This window comes from Polypterus senegalus, chromosome 5 (assembly GCF_016835505.1).
Source record: "Polypterus senegalus isolate Bchr_013 chromosome 5, ASM1683550v1, whole genome shotgun sequence".
Lineage (NCBI taxonomy): Eukaryota > Metazoa > Chordata > Cladistia > Polypteriformes > Polypteridae > Polypterus > Polypterus senegalus.
This window is the reverse complement of record NC_053158.1, coordinates 152,431,959-152,455,744: the sequence shown is the minus strand read 5'-3', so window position 1 is coordinate 152,455,744 and position 23,786 is coordinate 152,431,959. Positions and strand designations below refer to the sequence as shown.

Here is a 23,786-nt window from a genome sequence, read left to right as displayed (position 1 = left end):
AAGATGATGTCTGCACTGAAGAATAGGTATGCTGTACATGTAAGGTGAGGAAAGATGGGTGAGTGGCTTTTCACAAGTTGTAGGTTTAATATTGAATTAAAATTTTGTCATGGTAGTTCAAGGGATGCAAATACATTCTGGTAAAAAATATTTTATTTAATTATATGGCTTGGCAGTTAAAAGTATGTTTTATTAGTAGCACTACTTGGCCACTAATTAAGAAAGTGGCTAAAAAGAAAACCTGCAGCTACGTCAGTCCTCAAGGAACTGAGCTGAAGACCATTGGCTTTGAAGGTACTTGCTTCAAGACACTGTTGTGCATGGAAGGGTGATTTAATTGCAGCTGAACAAAGTATTAATTAGGTGAAGCAAAACTGCTCCAATTGCATTATTCCCATGTATCCATAAAAAATCTGAATATTTATATTTTTACATTAAAAGATGTAAATGTATAATGTGTTGAGGCCAGTTTTTCTCCACCTATGACCAGTTTTACACATGAGAAATGTTTGCTCTATGAGTTCAGTGTTCATGAGTTTTCTACAGGTTTTATCTCACTTTCAAAGTTGTAAATGTTAGATCAATCAAAGCTCTAAATTGTCTCTGTGATTGTTGATGTTGGTATGAGAGAGTCCTTTGGTGGATGGGCATCCTTGCCATTGTTGGTTTCTGCAGTATATGTAATACTGCTGGAGGAATCGAGTTCACCAACTGAATTAATGGCTAGTGTTACAAGTTGCAGTTTTCTTGAGTACTATATAACAGTACTGGATTGATTTTACATGGACGTAAAAAGATTAATTGTTAATTCTTTCCATTTTCTGTGTAGAGTCATCTGTTTCACAAAAAGAAGTTCCTAGAGAAAGAGGTCATGGGGTTGATGCATCACACGGAGAAAAAACAGAAAGTGTAAGTATATCCCCTGAATTACACAAGCATGAATAATAAAATCGACACATTAATAAATTGAACTCATTAAACATGAGGGTGAAGTATTCAAATTTTGATTTGATTTATTTACAGTGCCGGACAAATTTAAGAACACTTACTAAAGAGTGTTATACCTTTTAACATGTGTGTAAATTTTATTCTCATTTCAGTTAAAAAAAAGTAAGGTAACTTAATCCAGTGCTTAAAACTGAGAGTGCAGTTATTTGCCATTATTTAGTGATCAAAAATGCAATTTCTGTGACAGAAAATGTAGCTGCACCACTGGGTTCAGTATGTGTTGTTGCCCTCTTTGACATAATTAACGTAATGTAAACATTGCTTACCAGTGACCATTAATTCCTAACATAAATAGGAAGGATTTTTTGTTCACAGCAACAAAAACAAATAAATGTCAAAAACCTTAGTAATTTGTACACATTGAAACAATAAAACCTTATACTCTACAGGTTACTGAGAACCCTTTGTTTCATTTAATTTTATAATATATAAAAAGTAAATGAAGTTTTCTTAAATTCTATGAGCACCATTTTATTTAAGATTAATTAGTAGACAAACCTTAGCTCAAATTGAGCATTCACACATTCACTTATCATCATCAAGGTTTTCCAAGGTTAGCCAGTTACCTCTCAAAACTTTTTTTTTTCCACTCTCCAGGGTCCTGAGTGTTTTAGATGTGGGTTCCATTATTTTCATATCATCCGACACCATCTTCGTTAGACTCCCTCTGCCCCTTGTCCCTCTCCACCTCCATGTTGGTTCACCTTTTCTCCCAATCATCTTCACTGTTTTACTCCACATGCTCAAACACTTTTGTCTGTTTCTCTTCTGCACACGACCTACCATCTCGACAACAAGTCTTTCTCCTAATTCAGCATTCATAATCGTCATATTTTGTGGCACTCTATACATCATCTGTGTATTTCCAGAATCACTTCAGGCTCTGTCTTCATGGGCCATGTCTCAATCACTGAGTACACTACTTCTCAAACAGCTTTCATAAACTTTTCCCTTCAGTACGAGAACCTCCTTTAAAAGTCAGAATAACTGCTCCTAGAATTTCTTCCTTGCTCCTCACTCTTGCCATTACTTCCATACCTTCATCTCCGTCTGCATGTTAAATGCCTCCTGTTTAAAAACAAAGGTAACACTTACCACCACCTTTCACAATAGTACATCTTTTGTTCACCCAGTTCCAACAATGCAATCCATTAGTCCAAATTTCTCCCACCATCTCTAAGACATTGTTATGATTAGGAGTCACAGATATAGCGAAAGTTGTTGAGGCCTGCAAAATAAATCACAAAAGCAGGCCAGGATCTTTACTGAACTACCAAGAAGAGGCTCAACGAAAGGCAGCCACAAAACACAAAGCAAAAAAGAGAACACATAATATGTGTGGAAAAGTCTAAGGAGAATAGACAGGGATAAATCTTCAAGTGTGGAGACAGTCGAGGAGCAGTGGAACAGGTTTAAACATTTTTTACATACAATGCAGGACAGGTACATAGCTAAATTTGGAATTAGTAAGTAATGAAAAAACTCCACAGTGGTCTTAATAAAGATTTGAAAAAAGAAATAGTTGTATAAGGTATTTAAGACTAGTTACACACTCACATCAAATGTATGTTTTTATTATGTGATAATAATAATAACAACAGTCTACTGCTCAAAGCACTAAATGCAGAGACAACACAGGACTCGAACCTCTTACCTCGCCATTGCTGAATGGTGGCTTTTCCACTGCACCATCTGCACAGATCCATCATAGGGTAGTGTTACCACTGTGAGAACTGGAAAATGAAACATACAAACACACATATGTGAATGTCTTTACTTTGTACTGACTGATAATTGGGCTTCTGCAACAAGTTAATTGACAAATTTCTTTTTCTTTGGTTTTATTCTTGAATAAATGCATGCTTGTTTTGTTACACCTTTTGTGAAAGTGTTTCTTGGATATTTAGGCTTCAGTTTTCACACATCCTACACGTCACATCAGAATTATGTCTTTATTACTATAACATATGAAAACATTTTCTTGTTTAGCCGTGTGTTCAGCATTTGTTGCCTAGCATTTCCTCTGTCATTCTATATTCACACAGATAGTTGTAGACTCGGAACATACATGAAATGAATGTATTTCAAACCACAATATTTCATTACATATATAATTCCTTCCAAACACATCACCAGATAAACACTTCAGCACAGACTTGAACTGTGAGGATTGCAGCAGGGTGATGCTTTCATCTGAATGATGGGGGGTGAGGGTGTAGGAAACTGCATTCTGTTAACCCACACATTTAAAAAAAAAGCAAGCTAATAGCGCAGTGATAAGGAGCTATGAGTTTCTTGGTGTATGTCAGGAAAATTTAAGGAGGTCAGGGACAATGAAATAAATCGTAAGCTTCAGGGATTCTAGTGTTAATGTAAGGAATTATAAGGAAAAAACTGAGCAAAACATGGCAAGAACAGGAATTTTATTGAACAGTCATCATGGGTTCAGAAGAGGGAGTCCATGTTTTACCAACATGCTGGAATTCTATGATGAAGTGACAAAAGAATAAGATCAAAGTGGAGCTTATGATATTTTTTATCTTGTCTTTTAGAAAACATTTGATAAGGTGCCACATGAGAGGTTGGGCAACAGAAATGGCAGCTCAGGGTGTTGTGTGTACATGGGTGCAAAACTGGCCCAGACACAGGAATCAGAGAATTATGTTATGAGGAACCCTGTCAGAATTGGCTGATGCTAAGAGTCATGTTCCACAGAGGACATTGATAGGGACGCTGCTATTTTTAATATATATATACAAATGATTTGGATAGGAATATACAGAACAAGCTGGTTAAGTTTGATGATGATGTCAAGCTAGGTGTTGTGGAAGATAATCTAAAATCCATTGCATTACAGAGGGACTTGGACAGCATACAGGCTTGGGCAGATTTGTGGCAGATGAAATTTAATATAAGTAAATGTAAAGTTTTACATGTAGGAAATAAAAATGTTATATTTGAATATACAAAGGAAGGTCTGTAAATCGAAAGAACACCTTATGAGAAAGTATTTCATAGTGGACTTGTCACTGTCAACTGCCATGCAGTGTTCAGAAGCCATTAAAAAGGCTAACAGGATGTTATGTTATATAGCCCAATGTGTAGAGTGCAAGTCCAGTGAGGTTATGCTCATGCTTTATAACGTACTGGTTAGTCCTCATCCTGAGTACTGTATGTAGTTTTGGTCTCCAGGATATAAAAAGACATAGCAGTGCTAGAAAAAGTCCAGAGAAGAGTGACTAGGCTGATTTTAGGGCTATAGGGGATCAATTATGAGGAAAGATTAAAAGAACTAAGCTATTTCAGTTAAAGCAAAAGAACATTAACAGGAGACCTGATTAAAGGCATTTAAAATTATGAAGGAAAATAGTACAGTAGATTGAAACTATTACTTTAAAATTAATTCATCAAGAACACAGGAATACAGTTGGAAACTTTTTAAAAGTAAATTTTGCACAAACATTAGGGTGTTTTTCTTTACACAGAGAACCTTAGGCACACGGAATAAGCTACCAAGTGTGTGGTAGACAGTAGGACTTTATGGACTTCAAAACTAGACTTGATGTTATCTTGGAAGAATTGAGTAGATAGGACTGGCAAACTTTGTTAGACTGAAAGGCCTTTTCTTGTTTCGATTGTATTAATTTTCTAAAGCGACAGGTTATTACCATTCCCATGGCCCTTAAGCTGTCTTCTCATTTTTTTTCATCTCTTTGGAATAATTTACACTAATAAACACTAAGAAAATAGTTAATTTCTTATGTTTAGTAAGTGCACAAGTTCACTTGTAAAACCACTATGTGTGGAGTTTATTTGTCTGCTAGTCTAATACTGAATGGATTTTTTTTGAAAGAACTAGAAAAGACATTTTAAGGGTTTTCTTGACTTATGTGATTCTTTCCCAATAGGAACAATTTAGAATTGAGGTCCAGATTCTTTTGATTTATTTTGATATATACAGTATGTTGGTGTTGTCCAATAAGCACTTTATCTTTTCTTCTAGAGTTCATTTAGATTTGGTCCAAAAGGTGAAAAGGGAGATCCAGGTCCCCCTGGGCCACCTGGACCATCTGGCCAACCCGGTCAGTCTAATGGAGTCACACCACTCGCAGGACCTCCAGGTCCAGCAGGACCACCTGGACAGCCAGGAACCCCTGGTAGAGATGGACAGCCTGTAAGTAGTTTCATTCATAGTTAAGCAAAGTGTTTAAATGGCTAAACTAATGGATGTTATTCTTTTGTCTTAAATAGCCTATTATTTCACTGGTTCATAAATGTTGTTGTTTTTTTTTTTGTAAGATTAACCAATTTTCTTCTCTTTCATGTCATGAATGTGTGCCACTTCCAAAACATTCTGTGTCATTCACAATCTGTCACTTGAGAGTGGTGACCTATTCCTGCATCTTATGGAAAGAAATGTAACTTTGTCAAACTCTCATTTTATACTTGTCTTCCTTTCGTAAAAGCTGAAAGAGTTTTCTGTATTACATATAACTGTACATTTTCAAATTTCTCCATGATTGTTAACATTATGAATGCATAGGCCTGGTGTCTCAAACATAGTAAGCTAAAGGCATTTTGGTCCAGATATGACGTGAAAATCAAGAAAGGCAGCAAACTGATACAGTTCTAGCATGCTTTTATGTTCATATCTTAAATTAACACCAGCTAGGATACTAGGTTCTGGATTGGCTCTGTAGCAGAGAGGAGAGGTTGTTCTGTTTTGATGCTCATTTGGAATAGAACAGAATCGTGCTATTAGCCAATTTGATCTGATGGTTGCTTACATTGACACATTAAGTACAAACATAACATATCATTAGCTTTCTTCATTTAACATAACACATTTCTTTAGCTTATCTATGCAAGATGTGGATAACAGAGTAGAAAATTAAATACCTGTAGATGTATGCAATACATACTGATTGGTATTGGCTGTTTAAAATGACCAAAGTATACAGTAGCTTCAGAATGTATGTATTCAGACACCATCAGTTTTTTTCAGATTTTTCTATTCCTTGTGCTAAAATCTTTTAAATTATATTTGCCCCACATCAAGCAACACTAAATATTCTAGAATGAAAAAGCAAAAAAACAGGACATTAGGATTTTTTTTTTTAATTTATTAAAAATAAAAACTGGTCAGGTGTAACACTTTATATTGATCATTATAGAGATGACTCTACAGCTTGTTTAAAGTCCACCTATGGTCAATTCAATTGATTTGATTTAAAAAGCCCTGCACCTGTCTATGTAAGGTCCCACAGCTGACAATGTGTTTCAGAGCAAATAACAAGCCATAAAGTCAAAGGAATTGCCTGCAGAGCTTATAGACAGGGTTGTATTGGTGCATAAAACTGGGGAAGGCTACATAAATTCCTATAGCATTGAAGGTTTCTAAGAGCACAGTGGATTTCATAATTCTTAAATGGAATAAATTTGAAACAAACACAATTCCTTCATAGTGCTGGCCACCCAGTCAAACTGAAAAATCAGGGGAGAAAGTCCTTGGTAAGAGAGGTAACCAAGAACCTGATGGTCACTCTGGCTGATCTCCAGAGAACGTGTGTAGAGATGGGAGAGACTTTTAGTAAGAGAAGCACCACTGCAACACTTCACTGATCTGGGTTTTATGGCAGAGTGGCCAGATGACACGTGAGAGCATGCTTGATGCTTGAAAAAGGAACCTAAAGGACTTAGGCTATAATCAACAAGATTATCTGGTCTGATGAAACCAAGATTGAACTTTTTGGCCTCAGTTCTAAGTGTACCATCTGGAGGAAATCTGGCAGTGCTCATCACCTGTGTAATGCTAACAGTGAAGCATGCTGGTTGCAGCATCAATGCTGTGGGATTTTGTTTCGGCGTAGGGACTAGTCTGGGTTGAGGGAAAGTGGAACAGAGCAAAGTACAGAAATATCCTTAATGAAAACCTGCTCCATAGTACACTGAACCTTAGTATGTGCCGAAGGTTCACCTTCCAACTGGACAATGACACTAAACACATAGCAAAGACAACACAGGAGTGACTTAGGCTTTAATAATCATCAAGTGGCCCATCCAGAGAACACATTTAAACTCAATTGAAGTTTGCCACTTTATGCTCAAGAAGATTCAAGGTGAAAAGCGTGTTCAAAGTACTGACTAAAGTGTCTGAGTGTTTGTGTCAATGTGAGTTTTCAGTTTATTTTTAATAGATTTGCAAACACTATTAAAAAGTGTTATTTAATAAGTCAAAAAAAAAATAAATGTTAAAGATTTTAAGCATAAGGCTGCAATTTAACAAAATGCTAAAAAGTGAAGGGTCAGAATACTTTCTGAAGGCACTATATATATTTATATTAAAGATCAATGATAACAACACTTATTACGGTACTTGCAGTGTTCCAGAAAAGTTAACTTCCTCCTGACCTTCCTGGCTGATACTCAGAAGCTCACAGAGTGACTGATGTGTGTATCCATGAACATTCTAATTAAATCAAAGAGATTTTCAGTAGGAATAAGGATACAAAGACATAATCATGGAGCCAGGCCTATGAGTGGTATTTAACAGCGAGTATTCATGGTCAAAAAAAAGCATTGTGGAGCTGCCTTACAAGATGAAGGGTAAGGCTCAGATAGCAGGCAAGAGTGGGTCAGATCTAGGTATACCAGACTACTGTACTACTCTACTACTTGTACTGTGTAGGGTTGTCTATTCTGCTAGTAAAAACTTCAGTCTGTAATTTGACTAAAACTAAGTTAATTAAGTTATGACTTTTGTTCAAAAAAGTATCCATAATTGGCATTTATTCTACTTATTCGGCATCAGCTAAGACACTGTTTGAAAATCTGTTATTGTGATACTACCCATTGGAGATGGAGACTCTTCATAGGAAAAGCAAGGAAACAAAATGTATTTAGTTGTGTCTGAAATATGACTATTGTTTGAAATTTGTGGTCTCCTAATTTGTAGCATATTGGAGGTTCAAAAGATCCTAAAGTAAACATGAAGGCCACCTTCCTTCAGAATAAATGAAACAAATCATTCACTTGCCTTGTTAAATGAAGTCCTGTCTTCTCTTCTCAAGAACTGTCAATGTGTGTGTCCACCTCTTCAGCTGTAATGCTTGTCCCTTCTCATTTTGGTTTGTGGTGGAGCCACAGTCCTTTTCAAGAGTAACAGATACAAAGCAGGAACCTCCTCTTGACGGAACACCAAAATAACCATACAAACAGTTCTACATGCACATACTGTACACAGTGGTGTGTTTTCAGAATTCCACAAAGAGAATATGCAAACACCAAATGCAATTCTTGTTTTATATCTATAAGATTTAGGAACCTCAACAGTTGTGCCCATTTATTTAAAAGTATACTGTTCTTTATCTAAAGGAAACTAAATGATACTCACAAATTTACCACACTGTAGACACAACTTTATACCATCCATCAATGCATTTTCCTAACACAGTTAGCCAGGACAGAGTCACAGGAAAGCTGAAGTCTATCCCAACAACTATAGGGCACAAGGCAGGAACATCACCTGGACAGGGTGCGAGCCCATTGCAGGGCAAACACAAATACACACAAACCCCCATCCACTTACTAAGACCAATTTAGCATTGTCAGTCCACCTAACCTGCAAGTCTTTGGACTATGGGAGGAAACCAGTGCAACTGAAGCAAACTAATGCTGCCATGGGGAGAAATACCAACTCCATGCAGGGAACTCCTAAGATGCAAACCTCTGTCTCTTTACTGCAAGGCAGCAGTGCTACAGCTGCTCCACCGTGCCGTCCACAACTTTGTACCTTAACTTCAATTCTTGCTTTATTAAAAAACCTCCTATCACCTCAACATTCAAAAGTACAAACACATAATGTTGTGCCCTGTCCATTTTTCAAATCATGTCTGTAGTTTTCTGGACGAGAGGCATAAAAGATGCTAACTGCTTGTCTTATGTTCCTCATACACTCTACTATCAAAACTATTTACTCTCTTGCTACTCAAGTCAATCAAAGGTGCCACTGTTTTCATTATAACCAGATGTTAGTGTGTATTATTTATCTTAATTAGATGTATTGCTTCCTTATTTCCTGAGCTTGTCTCTGATTTATTTCATCTCCTAGATTCTGTATTGTTAGGAATGTAGTATTACCGTGTTGTACCGTGTTAGGGGCCTGAGTTGTCTTGAAAGCTTGCAGATTGTAATCTTTCTAGTTAGCCAATAAAAGGTGTCATTTTGATTAACTTCTCACTACATTGATAAGAATGAAAGAGCAGAGTGAGCTGAGGTTTGAAGGACTTGATATCTTCTAGCAGTGCAGGCTGGTAATGAAGCACAGACACATAGTAAAGTCTCAGTTCTGTAGCTTTTTGGCACTCCTGTGGATTATGTGAATTTCCCCTTGGGACTAATTATCTATCTATCTATCTATCTATCTATCTATCTATCTATCTATCTATCTATCTATCTATCTATCTATCTATCTATCTATCTATCTATCTATCTATCCTGGGATCTGCCCAAATGTTACAGCAGAAACATGCTTTCAATCCTGTGGACAGATTGCCATCTAGTGGTCATACTGTGACATGTCTGCACACAGTGATTAAAAAAATCCATTAATTTAACATAAAGAAATACAGCACTTCAGTTATCGAATCGAACATTGTTATATTTTTAGAAGCGCGTACCATTAAATTTTAGACAAACAATTGAAATTTCTTTATTTAACATATGTAAAACTTGGACATTTTAACACATTTGTGTTCAATGACTTTTTGCAGCTATAGTTTTAAAGCTTTAAGCCTTATATACATAATATTAACCTTGACACCTGCACACTCTTTATGATATAATGAGAATTTGTAGCTAAGAAATTAAAATTTAATCCACAAAATTGTTTTGTCCATCCCATCCTTTAAATTGCAGCATTATTCAGAGCATAATAAAAATGATTAAGCAATCATATATTGACCAACTGTCAGATTTTTGAGATATGTAATTTTAAAGAAATAGACTTTTTTGAAAAATGTCAGTTTACCACATAACTCAACATGTCAGCAAACCATTTGATGTTTTTTGTTGTAAAATTTTCTGTATTCTAATTCCTTTGACAGAAGTGTTACAGATCCTATATGTTTATCTCATGCATGCACACATTTCAAAATAAATATGGGGTGCATGGTAACACAATGGGACACCCTGCAGTTTCACAGATCCTGCATCCTAGGTTCAACTTCTATATCCCCAATGACATGCAGGTTAGGTTAACTGACCCAAGAATGGGTGTATGCCCAAGGGGGCCCTGAGATAGACTGGCACCCCATCCCAGGCTTACCTTGCACCCAGTGACTTGCCCCTCAGTTGGAGTGAATGGACATGAGATTAGGTTATGTTCTATTATTATATGAAGCAGATTTTTTTTTTCTTTTCTTGTCATGTGTTTTAATTGTTTTCATGAGTTCCCCATTATAGCATAGAGCATAGAGCATTAGAGCATTATAATTACAAGAGACAGAGCACTGCTGTCATTACTCTCATTTTAAAGATTAAATTTAACTCAAGCACTTCTTTATCTTTATCACTTTTTGATAAGTCATTGTGGCCAGCAAAATATCAAAATTAATTTCAAGGATGGTTTGTACTTTGTGTCTGCAGCCCACAGGATTGTTGGTGGCTCTTTGAAGGCTTGTTTTGAAAAACTTACTTTCAGAAAATAAGCCATTAACCATCCATCACTTTGGAAGTAGTGCAAATCAGCTTAAGGAGAAAAATGTAAAATATACTGTGCTTTTTAGGTAACAAATAAGACAAGAAAAATAATTTTACATTAGCTGTCATAGTGATGAATTGAATATATCATACAGTATTACTTATGTATAGCAGTGACCTAATATTGACTTCCTAAAAAATAGCTTATACCTGCTTATAACGATATTCATTAAAAAATGTACAGTATATACAGTTTAGTTATATTATATAATTATTCTATTTAAACAGGCATGAAAATTATTCAAAATAGAAATTTAGAGCATATATAAGCTTACAAATACAGATGCTTAATTAAAATCACTTTTGTTGTGTTTTTTTGTTTTTAAGGGTCTTTCTGGGAAAGATGGACTACCAGTAAGTAATATTTACTAAACTGCATCATTTGAAAAATTTAAATAATGTTTCTCATTTGGCTATATATATCAAGCATTTTCTTTTCTGTCTGACTAATTTTGACCACTATAGTACAAAAAGCAGGATCTTCATTTATAAAACTTTGCACGCAAACCGATGGATTTATAAAATAAATCTTGACAGGGGGATATATATATATATTTATGGCAACTCTGCTCCATTTGAACTCAGTATTTTGGAGAAACTGAAAAATAATAATTAACATTGATCAAGAAAGGAAATGCATTAAAAACAGTTAAATGATGACTTGCACGCATAACAGTACATATCAAGATTTTATTGTAATTTGCATTGTCATGACAAAAATATTACACCTTAAAATGGTGACTATGATGTGCAGTCTATATTTTAGTTTCCTTTTACGAGGTCTAATGTAGTGTATTTGCACTGAAAAACTTTTTTGGTTATTCATCAGTTTATATCAACTACCTGTTATCCCTTCTTTGGTAACTGGCTGGCAGGTCAGGAGTATCTCAGCCAAGCTTCACTCCATCATGCCTGCTGTGTTGGAAAACATTAACCGACCAGTAAGTTGCTACATCCAGTTTTTATATAGTTTGGGTGTACGTACGTAAAACATAATATTTTTACCAACATAAAAAGACAATTTGCAACAGTGTCTGGATCTCCTAACCTAATTGGATCAATTTTCTGCACCATATTGCAATAAGATTACCAAGCGATAGTGAAACTGCTTTTGTTAACTGGGAGCAGTGACATTCCATTAACGCACAAGTCAGCTATGATACCAAGATGAGACTGACAAACATCGTGGCACAGTGGCCTGAATCAACATGTGATTAATTTATTTTGAGTTAAAGAAGCTGTGGCAGACATGATGGTACTGTAACATGGTGGATGGCTTATTAGTAAGATAACCGGCTGAACCCTCAGTTTTTTAAATGGTGTGTTCTTATTCCAGGTTTTATAAATTAAATTATTTTCCTGTTTTTTTGATGTGCACATTTTTTCATGCGCTAATTCACAGTGTTTTATAAATTAGACCCCAGGTGAGTACACGGCTGTTGAATATGCCTAGTTCAATAAAATGCTGCTCTCTGATGACTTCATTTACGTATCTGTGATTCACAGTATGATTTCTGCGTGAAATTATTTTTATAAATTAATTGGTGGTCATCAAGTTTTTCTTTCAGGAATTCAGTAGGTCTGAAAGATGCTCGAAGTGTAGTTTCTCCTGACCACAATTATCCAAAAGAACCAAGAAGCAAACTTTTGCCTTACCATGTTATTATACCATTTTACACATAATTAATACACAACATAGGGTGATAAAGTAATAATGAATGAATGGATTCAGTCATGCCCATACAAATAAATTTCATGTTAAGTAAACCTTTTAATTAGAATCTTTAAACTCTGATTTAAAACTACAGTATGTGTTAATGACATTGCACCCTGATCTTCCAAACACCATTCTTATAATTAACTGTACACATTCTTCATTAAAGTGCATTAACTTAACACAAATAAGGGTTTTATTAATGCTTTAAACTTTAGAATGTACAGTATAACTTGTGCAATATCAACAAATGAAAAAATATAAGATGAACTACCAACTTTGGGTTATCTTAGTGAAACTCATTGAAGCAGAAGAATCTTTTCCTATACTTTCTTAAATTTGCATTTTATTACCCAGACTCCTCAAATAAAATGAAATCAGTAAAACTCAAAAGTGGATGAAACCATAATTTCTTTTTTCCATTGCAAAAATAAAGGTACATAAAATCCATGTTTCATAATACTTCTCAGATAGTAATATACCTGATAAATCAAATTTTAAATTATACTGCCTCATCCTAAGGGTGCCATGCTGGTCTATTGGGAAGCACTGAACCTTCTTTTGATTGTTGCTTTCTTGAATTTCTTCTGGGGACTCCAGTTTATCCTAAACTTATGAAGAATTTCGGTCAGGTAAATTTGTAATTGTAAACTGGCCCAGGGCAAGTCTACATTTCCTGAGATGCATCTGCATTTGATGCTGTCTGTGTTAGATTCTGCTATGCATGACCATATTCTCAATAAGCAGGTTTATAAAAGTATAGTGATATGGAAAGGCCTAGTAGCCTGGTGCAGACCTACTCTGGCTGTTTAAGCGTATTTGTCCTTGATGAATAGAGGCAATGAATAAGCAACTTCACATATTTGCGAAGTGTTGTCATATCTAAATCAAATGCTTGGATGGAGCTAATACTATACAGCATGCTAGTCCATTATGTGGTACACTGATGTACACAGCTACACCTGGCCTATTTAATATTACCTGACATTGAATGTGTGGGTTGTGTTAAGAAAGCAAAGTACCCAGAGAATCCCCAAGTGGACACAGGGAGAATGTATATATTCCATGTGCCTTGCATCTGTAACCAATAACTGAACATTAGGCCCTTAAACTAGGAGATGTATTTATGCATTAGTTATTTTTCCAGTATGCCAGGGTCAGCAATCATCTTTGAAGCCTATCGTTGTTTTTATTTCTAATTGTTATTCTATCTGTGTAAATTTTACCAAATATGTCAACTTCAGTTTACACAAAAGTATCACAGCTGCCACTACTGGAAAAGAAATTCATTATTTCACCAAGAAAAAAAAAAAACTTTAAAACTCTTGGCTGCCACATAAAGCTCCCTCAACGCTAACATTCTTTCCACACAAAAGGACTGATCGCATTTATCCTTCTACTGTCCCAAATTCAGTGCAAATTGCTTCTCCATCATATCGGACAAAGGTTTTCAGCCTGATCTAGGCAGTTAGTAACAAAGAGGCTATTGTAAAACGTACAGAGTTGGCCTTTTTACTCTGCCCAGAGTGAGAATAGTGAAACAGCTTAGAAGCTGACAATTTACTTTTTGCACATAAAATTATCTTTTTCTGGTATTCTCATATTTATAGTAAATGCCAAGAAACATGTCTTTGTGACTAGATGAAGAAGCTACAGCCCCACCTATAGCTTCAGTGGCACTAGCTGAGAAACAGAGTTTTGTAACATTTGAAATTTTAGATCAAGTTGGTTTCAATTCAGTTTTAATACAAAAAAAATGACTTTTTCAAAGAACCCCCCACATTTTTAGACCAAAGCATTTGTGGCAGTTTTTATTCAGTTCACAAATTGCATGTTTAGTAAAATGGGACCTTTGAAAGAAATAAGCATTGAATTATTTATTCATCCATCCATATTTATTTCAAAACCCATTTAATGCAGCTTAGGGTAACACCTATCACATTGAACAGGGGAGACAGATAAGTAACAGCCAAAAACTATTTCAAAAAGCATGTTAAATTAATGTGTTAAATTTGACACCAATGAAATAAAACACAGTAATTATGATTAAAAAAATCATACTGGGTTATAAAATGTTTAATGTTTTATATTTTTTACACAATAATCACATATACAGTATAGTACAATATGTATAAGCAGAATTTTACCTATAACCAAATTCAGAAAATATAGAGTAACATATTACAAATACTTTTTTTTATTTCAAAGATGGGATTCCCATGTCAGAGGGCATATAATGTGAAAGCAGCATAATAGTATAAATGTAATATACTGCATGCAGTTAAACATAAATTAAGTATTGACCCAAACAAGTTTTGGGTGTGTTTAGAAATTTTATTATCCAGAAATGATACATTTTATGTGGATTTTTGTTTGTCCCCGTTTAAAGTAAAATAAATTTTCACTATGTATCGGCAGGGTGAAAAAGGACCTCAGGGCTTTCCAGGATTACCTGGTGAATCTGGCATTAAAGGAGAAAAGGTATGTATAATCTGCACCTATATGAATTTCAATATGTAGCCTCTTAAGCGTTATGTTACTCTCAGAAAAATTTGCCAAAACCATTACATTTTTTAAAACAAGAAAAATGTTATTACTTGTAACAGAAGCTTGTAAATATCAAAGCATCAACATAAATGCAGTAGAAAACATATGTCTGGTGTTCAACTGCTGTACTGATGCAGATTTAGTACAAATTCTTTGTGTGATATGTGTTAATCCAGTTACAAACACACAGCCCGACATTGCATAGGGTGCAGTTAGAGCGTGTTTCTTTGTGCAGTTTTCTTATAATGTTTTTCTGTTGTTTGTGCATTAGAGGGTAGAATGTCAGTGTCTAATCCTCACTATGGACATGTCCATTGTGTTATTACAGCATACCACAGCACAAGGCTTAATGACTTCCACATTAAATGTTGCTTCATTGTGAATAGTGTTTCGGGTGCTAATGTCTTTCCTCTCCTTCCTCTTGATTGCAATTATTTTGCATTTCTGCCATGTAGATACTACACCCCGCTAAAGCTTTACATGACTGAAGTTAGCAGAAATGTCATGGCGTGTCCATGGCTGATGACCAATTCACATTGTCATCACTATCGCTTGCTTCTACTAATGGTTCACATTCAGTGTGTTCTAAAACTGGCTTTACAGCTTTTTGTTTACACAACGTTGTGTGTTTTGGTGGAAGGCTCCACCCCACTCATGAATATTGATGAGTCACCATGGAATGGTAAAACATATAAAAGTATTCATGATTTTTTTGCAGCATGACATTATTTTTTTCCTTTAGATGACAACGGAATACCAGCCCGAGCATTATTAACATTTGATGTTGGCTCGTAACACCTTAACCCGAGAGACAAACGGGTTTAATTGTTTCTACACAGAAGGCTGTTTATAACATATGAAGTGTAATTTTTCTTTAGTTTGCCTAAAGAAATGTTCTCTTATACCTAAATCATTGGTTCACTTACTACTTACCTTCAGTTTTGAAAATGTAATTATTAATAAAAAATCTTTTTTTCTTTTCTGTCTTAATAAAAAAAAAGTATCTGGGCCCAAGAGATAAAATATGAATTTACTACACTGATGTCAAATACCTTATCATGATGTGTATGATCATATAACAACCAGTACCTCCTGATGATATGAAAGCGCAAAGATGGCAAATCCGGATATCTTTAAAAATCTGGAAACTAACACAATTGTAATATACAGTAGTATACCTGTCCCCAAACCCCGACACAGACAGGCTGAGACACAAGTCTTGCCAAATAGCACAACTTTTTTAAGTGGGGATGCGTTTTTTCTTTTTCTCCCCACTACACAGTACAGTACAGAAAGCACCAAAAACAACACAATATAGTCCTTTTTCTTTCTCTCTCTCTCTCTCTTCCTCTGTCGCCTCCACTCCTCCTCACAAGCTTTGTCCTCCACCTCCTGACTCTGGCTCGTCCTTGTGAGGCTGGCAAGTCCTTTTATAATGTCAAACCCGGAAGTGGTTCTGTTCTTCTGTGAATGTGGTCTGTAAGCACTTCCGGGTTAGGCTTAAACCCCATGCCACATAGCTCTTCCATTTTAACAGCACCCCCCTGGCAGCATCCATGGTACCCAACAGGGCTGAGAAAAAGAACTCCAAGTCCCATAGTGCCCTGTGGGAAGGGAAGCTACCATCTAGTGTTCTGGGGGATGCAGTGCCCTAAAGAGTCTGCCTTCCCCCATCCTTCCTCTTCTTGGGTGTCGCGGCCAGTTTGGGCTGACGGCCGTCTCTTACATGTTTTAATTAGTGTAATTAGGCTAATTCCTACTTTGATCCAAACATTTTGATTAATTTGATTGTTTGCTTTCTTTAAACTGTATACAGTTAATGGAGTGAGCTATACTGCATTTGTTATTTAAACTGGTTTTCATCCCTGCATCCACTTTTAACCCACCTGGAGTTCAGTGTTACTGGTAGCCAGTAGCATGACATACAAGACTAGAACCAACCATTAATGTGCTGGCAATCCATCACAGAACCCACTTATGCATTCAAACATACTCACTCACCAGGCCAATTTAATGTTGCCAGTTAATCTACCAAAAACAAATAAACTTGAGGAAGAACGTGTAAACTCCACATAGGCATACCCTTGCGGGGATTTGAACCCAGAACTTTGGTAATTTGCAATAAATAAGTGTGGGTGCATTTGATAATGAATTAGTTGTTCTTCTGTGAGATTCACTAGCTTTTGCACATCAATAGCTGTTTTTCAAAATTATTTCACAATTTAGAAACATTAGGGAAAGAAATACTTTATAACCAAGGCATCTTAAACACTGTCCATATTGTGCAAATTATTTTGGAAAAATTGTAGTTGCTTTTTAAATTCACTTTTGAATTTTAGCAACTAAAGTAACATAAAATTCTCAAACCCACTTAATAAATTCCCAGGCAGAGTGCAAAGTAGAACAGAAAGGAGAAATAGAATCGTATGTATAATAAAACACTAAGGTTTGTGTGTCCAGTCATTCTCAGCAATCTGATTGGCCAGTTTGGCTTTGGTGAGTCGACGAAAGAGGAAGCTGTAGTGTGAGATGCATGAGGAGGAGTAAAGGTATATGAGGCATGTTGAGAGATTTTCCTTCATTTATGTCGAGTATAACACCGGACATAAGGTGAGAAAGGTGCCTCAAAAATAATGGCAGAGTCTGAAAGGAAAACTATACAGGAATGCTCTTCTTATTTTTTATATGCTGAATGTTCTGCTGTAACAGACTAGTGAGAGGACAAATAGCCTAAATGAGATAAGTACATGAGAAATAAATTTACAGAGAATTTTAGTAAAACATGGGAGCCATCCTCGGAGTAGTAGATTCTTTGAAGTATAATTCTGTAGCCTCTTAAGCCCTCATTAACAGTCCTGCAATTTATAAAAAGTAATAATCAATAATGATAATATAATGTATTCCAGATGCAGTGATCACTCGTAATATTAATCCTGAAAATAAAACGATCTGCTCCATAGCTATGATCTTGTACTTTATTGGGATTACCCTCTAGGAGGTTAAATGTCTCTTTATCACAGGCATTGTTCGTCTTCCTTCACAGAATACAAAAGATTCAAATTTAAATCTAATTAAAGGGATGTATTGAATGTGTTAAAGATGTCTTCTCTTGAACCATAGCACTGACTTGGTAAAAGAAATTATTTCTCTATCTGGTGTTTTATTAAATAAGTACATTTCTTTGTTGCTGGTTGTTAATAAAATATTTTAGAAAGTGACATGTATAAAATGCAAGCAGAGAAATTCGATTATAGTTTATAACGTACATATTTTATAAATTTCATGAATTTCAAGATTGCAAAAGAATATTGTCAATATGTTTTTTTAAACAAGTACTAATAATACTGTTTCATGCAGAATTGTACTACAAAACATGCCATTCAGGATTTCTGCACCCAGTTCAGGGCCATGTGAGACTAGAGCCTATCCTGCCAGACACCATTCCTGGGAGGAATGCTAACCCATTGCATGCTGTAATGCATTTATTGTATTATTTTCTCTTTGTTACAGGGATGCTGCAATTTGCTAGTATTTTCAAAGTACAAGTTATGATTCAGACAATTTTGGAGTATATAGTTTTTACGTACTGTGCGTGAATAATTTTACAAAGGCCATTTACCAGTAACTCTTATTGTTATCCTGTAGGGAGATCCTGGAGTTGGGTTACCAGGCCCACCTGGTCCTCCTGGCGCTCCTGGCCGTGCTTTCTCTTATCGGTTGATGGTAAGCATAACCTCTACTTGAACTGTGACTTGTAAATTTTAATGCCACTGTGATTTACTAAGAAATACAGATAGTTGCTAAGAACTTTTTGACTCTTTCTTTCACACTTCATGTTTGTCTTAGAATGAAAATGATGCTGAAGGCTCTGGTCTACGGGATATTGACAGTGATGCAGAAATAATGAGAGTAAGTACCAATAGTTTTATATGCTGTGGAAGTCATTCCTTATTGAAGAAAGTGATAATCTTAAAGCTTCTTATAAAGTGGTACATTCTTGCTTCCTTGTGTAAACACTGGATTAAAAAAGGTTAAGGAAGCAGATTAGTGGATACCCTTTAAACCATACTATGGAATGCAGTATAGTATACATTATTCATTGTCAAAGAGGATGTGAAATGGTTTTAAAAGTTTTAAAAGTTTAATCTATTGGAAATAACAGTGCGAATAATGTAGCTGTCTTCATCTAGATAAATTGTAATTTAAGATAAATGAAAATCATCCATCCTTTTTTGTTTTTCCATTCTAAATTTACCGTATCTTTTTAGCTCTAATGTGCAGCTGATAGTGTAGAATCTAATATGTATTATGAAGATAGTTATATACAGTAATTTAATCCTAAATGTACAAATGTACAGTATATATTTGCTAATTACTTTTGGTTTATTCTAATCTAACAAACACACTAGCTTGACTAACAGCCACATCTGCATAGGTTCAAGTACAACAGCATCTATGTTTTCTGCGACAAAACTCCAGTCCATTGTGGAATAATTTTGAGCCCCTTCAAGCCTGGTTAAAGTTTTTGTCTCTTTGTTCCTAACTTAGCTAGATTTTTCTGAATCATTGGAAAAGAGGACTTCAGCTAAATATGGACACAAAATTTACAAGACTGACAAAATGCAATCGCAATCACATTTATTGGCCAAGTATACACACACACAAAGAATTTGACGTTTTTTTTTTTTTTTTTACTCTCTGTGTATAGTTATATGACAAACATACACACAATTGATAAGAAGTGTGTGAGCAAAAGTTCATGAGAAGCAGAGTGCTGCTGCTACTATACCAAGAGCTTTTGTCTGCATACTCCATCACGCAGATATCTCAGAAACATAAAGTCATTGCATGGTAGGTCTAAGACAAGACCTTTTACAGTGTGCAGTCAGTTCTTGCCAAGTACACTGGGCTGTCATACTACAATAAAAGGATATGCACCCACATGCACAGCCAGAGAGAACTTTGTGGCCTTTGCTTTATTAACTAAAACATTTCAAGATCGTGCTGTGTGATGGCAAAACCTTTTATGCTGAGTCGTATTAATTGTGCAGTCCTATTTTTGAAAAATTTAATCTGTAGTATTCCTATGTATATTCTGCTAAAGCTTTCTAAGTATGGATTTTTACTAATTTACATAACTTTTTACTAAACTAATTTAATTGTACTTTTATAATACTGTAGGTATTACATTTCAGAACTTTTTTTTTACATTTGTAGTTTCCATATCGTATACTATTACCTCACTAGTACCTCACAAATCGCACAGTGCCGGAAATAAAAAAGAAGTCACATATCAAAGTCGCCGTGAAAAGCCGAGTTGTAAGCCCACTGTCCGAGTGTCATATGAAAGCTTATTAGGGTACAGAGAAAAAAGCCACACGGTGGGGAAAAAGCACGAAATGTCCACTTCAGCCTCGACATTTCCACTTTAATCACGTAGTTTATTTTGTCATTAAAGTAGAACATCATAAAATTCATCTTAAAATTGTTTAATTAACCAGTTTCTAAAATCACATCGTAATTAAAGTAGCACGTTAAATGCTTTGTTTTGTATTTGATCTTCTACTCGTATGTGCTCTATGTGTGTGAATCACTACTTGCTTCTTAAACCGGCTCTCCTCCTCCAACTGGACACAGAGTCCATTACATTCGTGATATTACAGCTCTCTGAATAACTAAAATACTGAGATGTATATGTGATGTCATTTTCATGATGATAGGAGTTAAAGCACATTATTAAACATGTTTCACTTCGATGAAATAATTTATTGCAGCAGTACTCAGGGGCGGCTCTAAGCTTGTGGTGGCACTGGGCAGAGGAAGAATCGGTGGCTCCTTCGCCCGCCAATGTCATGCACGGTGGATGGCCACGTATGTTGCAGACACTAGCCTCGTGCTCATGACACAAGCATTTAACTTTTGCGAAATTTGTCGCTGCTTTTAGCTGTGTTGTTATTTTATCTTTCTGTTTTATATTCAATATATATTGGCGTAGCCGTCACTGCAGTCAGTGCTTTTCTTTCCCCAAGTAACCGATCGCCATACAATCAGCTCTGTAATAGACGTTAACAAACATATTTTGCTGCATTTCACCTTAAAAATGATATCGTCATCATATGTAAATACGCGCTTTATAAAGTGGCTCAGGTTGTGCGATATTATAACTATAGTGCAAGTTTACAGTGGGGTGATTGTACTTATAAGTACAAACAGTTCTACAAGGAGCACTTGATTGGCTGCATTTAAAGTTCTTGGGATTAAACTGTTTTGAACCGCGAGGTCCGTACAGGAAAGGCTTTAAAACGTTTTGCAGTGGCTGAGACAGCGTGTCCTTGAAGCTGTATACCGATAATTCTCTTTCCGATCAGCTGCTGCTGTGATTGACACTCAGATACAGTGATATAAATACTCCGAGTGGTGCAGTGAGAGAAATATGGAAAAAGATGATCCGCTGTGGCAACTCCTAACGGGAGGAGCTGAAAGAAGAAGAAGAAGAAGGAGAAGAAGAAGGAGAAGTGAGAGTAACAACGCTAAAGCAGTTATGGCATTTGGAATACTATGGCTGTTCCCTGGACCATTATATTGTTACGAGTTAATTACAATCAGATGCGTTACACTAATAAACAATATGCGGTTAGTTTCTGTGTATTTATAAAGCCGCGTCATGAAAATAATGAGTAATCACACAAGAACAGTACCATTGCTTTGACGCTGGGTGCCGCCAGTCTGCAAAACCGAGCGGAGAACTTGCGTACGACAAGGCATGAGGTACCGTGGAAAAGTGCGTGGCTTTACGCCAAGTGTAGGTTTTATACATCGCGATTTGAACGTGGAAAAGTTCTTACGCAACATTTCTGTGCGTACGCACCGTTTATACATGAGGCCCCTGGTGTTGACTGATGTGGCACGCACATCTTCAAGTCCTTCTGATTATTTTTGTAAAAGACACCTATTAGTTTACTCTTTATCACAAGGTTATACTGTAATTTCCTACACAATATATGGTCCAAATATGTCCTAAAAATGAGTTTTTGGGTTGAGAGTAGGGTTGTGCAGTATACTAGTGCTGAAAAAGTACCAAAAACATCTTTTTTTATTGTGGCAGTATGTGAAACAATGTCGTTAATGCATCACAGACAGCTTTCATTTCTGTTTCACGAAAATATTATAATGAACATTTTCTCAATTCCCATCTTACAACCTATTAAACAATCAGTCTCAGAAGACTAACAACAAAGACACATAAAAGAAAGATACACAGAGGAGGAACTAACACATGCGCTCGTGAGGTGAAGGCACTGTAGCACTAGATTGAAATGTCAAAATTTAAAATAACAGGTGCAGGACAAGAATGTGATGATTTTCAGGGTGTTTATGAAGCATGAGTCAATTGGGTGGGAGTGTATGTAGTGCCATGCCAGTAATGTACGTAAAATGCAGTTTCATTGGCAGTGAACAACTCCTCTGTGGCTCATTGCATGTTCGCTGTTATGGCATACATTGAATCCAAATCTGTAGCACAGTGGCAAAGTAAAAGTAGTCTGATAAATGTTCATCAACTGGTGTTGTGAAGGATGTGTTTGTTAAACCACTGTGAACCGTAACAATACCAGAAAATATCAAAATATTGAGATGAGCAGTTAAGAGATAAAGATAAGAGTTAAACATTTCAAGCTGGTCTCAAAATGTTTAGCAACATTTATTTCATCACTCGCATAAAATACAAATAGTATTGACATTTTTTAGAAATAATTTAAGTGTCAAATGACCACATTAAGTGTCCTTTCAAAAAGCCGTATATCCTTGTGCTGTACCCCAAGGATTTTAGCTTTACTAAATATTGCACTAAGCATTTTTGCTGGCAGTGATATACCTCAGGAATGTGTTCCTCAATTTGAATGTAATTGTTTTAGGTTCATGCCCCAGTTGTGGAATATGCCTGTTCTCCCTGCATTCTGTAGCTGCTCCTGTGTCCTCCCTCAGTTCAAAGACATGCCAGTTAGTTTGAATGGCAATCCTAAACTGGCCCTAGCGTGTGTTTGTTTGTGTTCACCCAACAATGGGAAATCCTGTTCAGAGATTTTTCCTGCCTTGCACCTTATGCTTGTTGGGATAGGCACCAACTGCCCCACAACCCTTCTCAGGATAAACAGGTTAGGGTTGAATGGGGTATTGTTTAAACAATACATGTTTTAGTAATATTCATGTGAGAAATAAGCTTGAAAGGAAATAAAAATATTTTATTTATTTTGTTATATGACCATTGTTATTTGTCTCTTTTTGACTCCTCTGTTATTATGATAATAATACTCTTCTTAAGTCCCATTACGGTACTGATTTTCTTATTTGGGTCTTCAGATTAAAGAGTTTAAGAACCTCTGCACTGCAGAATTCAAAGGGGAACCATTGCTTGTAAAAAAAAAAAGCAGCGAGACGCACTGTAGAATCAGTCTGGAACAATCACCCTAAGCTACCCCATCTCGTTTGATGTGGTTTAGACACTACGGTGGACAATTCACCATATCTCCCCCTTTCTCTCTTTGATGTGCTGCAGAGACACACTGGAAAATTCAAAGGGAACCTTTAAATGTTAGCAAAATAGGGAGGCACCCATTTATGTGGCACAACAAGTGCAGCACACATTGTGCAACCACGGCAAACAGGGTTACAGGGAATTCTCTTTATTTGCTTCAATGCCAAGGTCTGAAAGTTGATATCAAGAACTAAGCCAAAATTTTAGTAACATTCCAACACCAGT

General features: G+C 35.9%; 1 protein-coding gene across 4 annotated transcripts in view; it reads left to right on the top strand.

Moving 5' to 3' along the window:
* Positions 1-23,786, top strand: part of LOC120529589 (collagen alpha-1(XVIII) chain-like) — a 258,159-nt gene that overhangs the window by 119,401 nt on the left and 114,972 nt on the right. For all 4 annotated transcript variants that reach the window (XM_039753509.1, XM_039753508.1, XM_039753506.1 and 1 more), the window contains 6 exons: positions 830-909; positions 5,012-5,182; positions 11,095-11,121; positions 14,900-14,962; positions 18,674-18,751; positions 18,875-18,937. In XM_039753509.1, the coding sequence (XP_039609443.1) occupies positions 830-909; positions 5,012-5,182; positions 11,095-11,121; positions 14,900-14,962; positions 18,674-18,751; positions 18,875-18,937 (482 nt within the window). The remainder of the gene's footprint in view (positions 1-829; positions 910-5,011; positions 5,183-11,094; positions 11,122-14,899; positions 14,963-18,673; positions 18,752-18,874; positions 18,938-23,786) is intronic.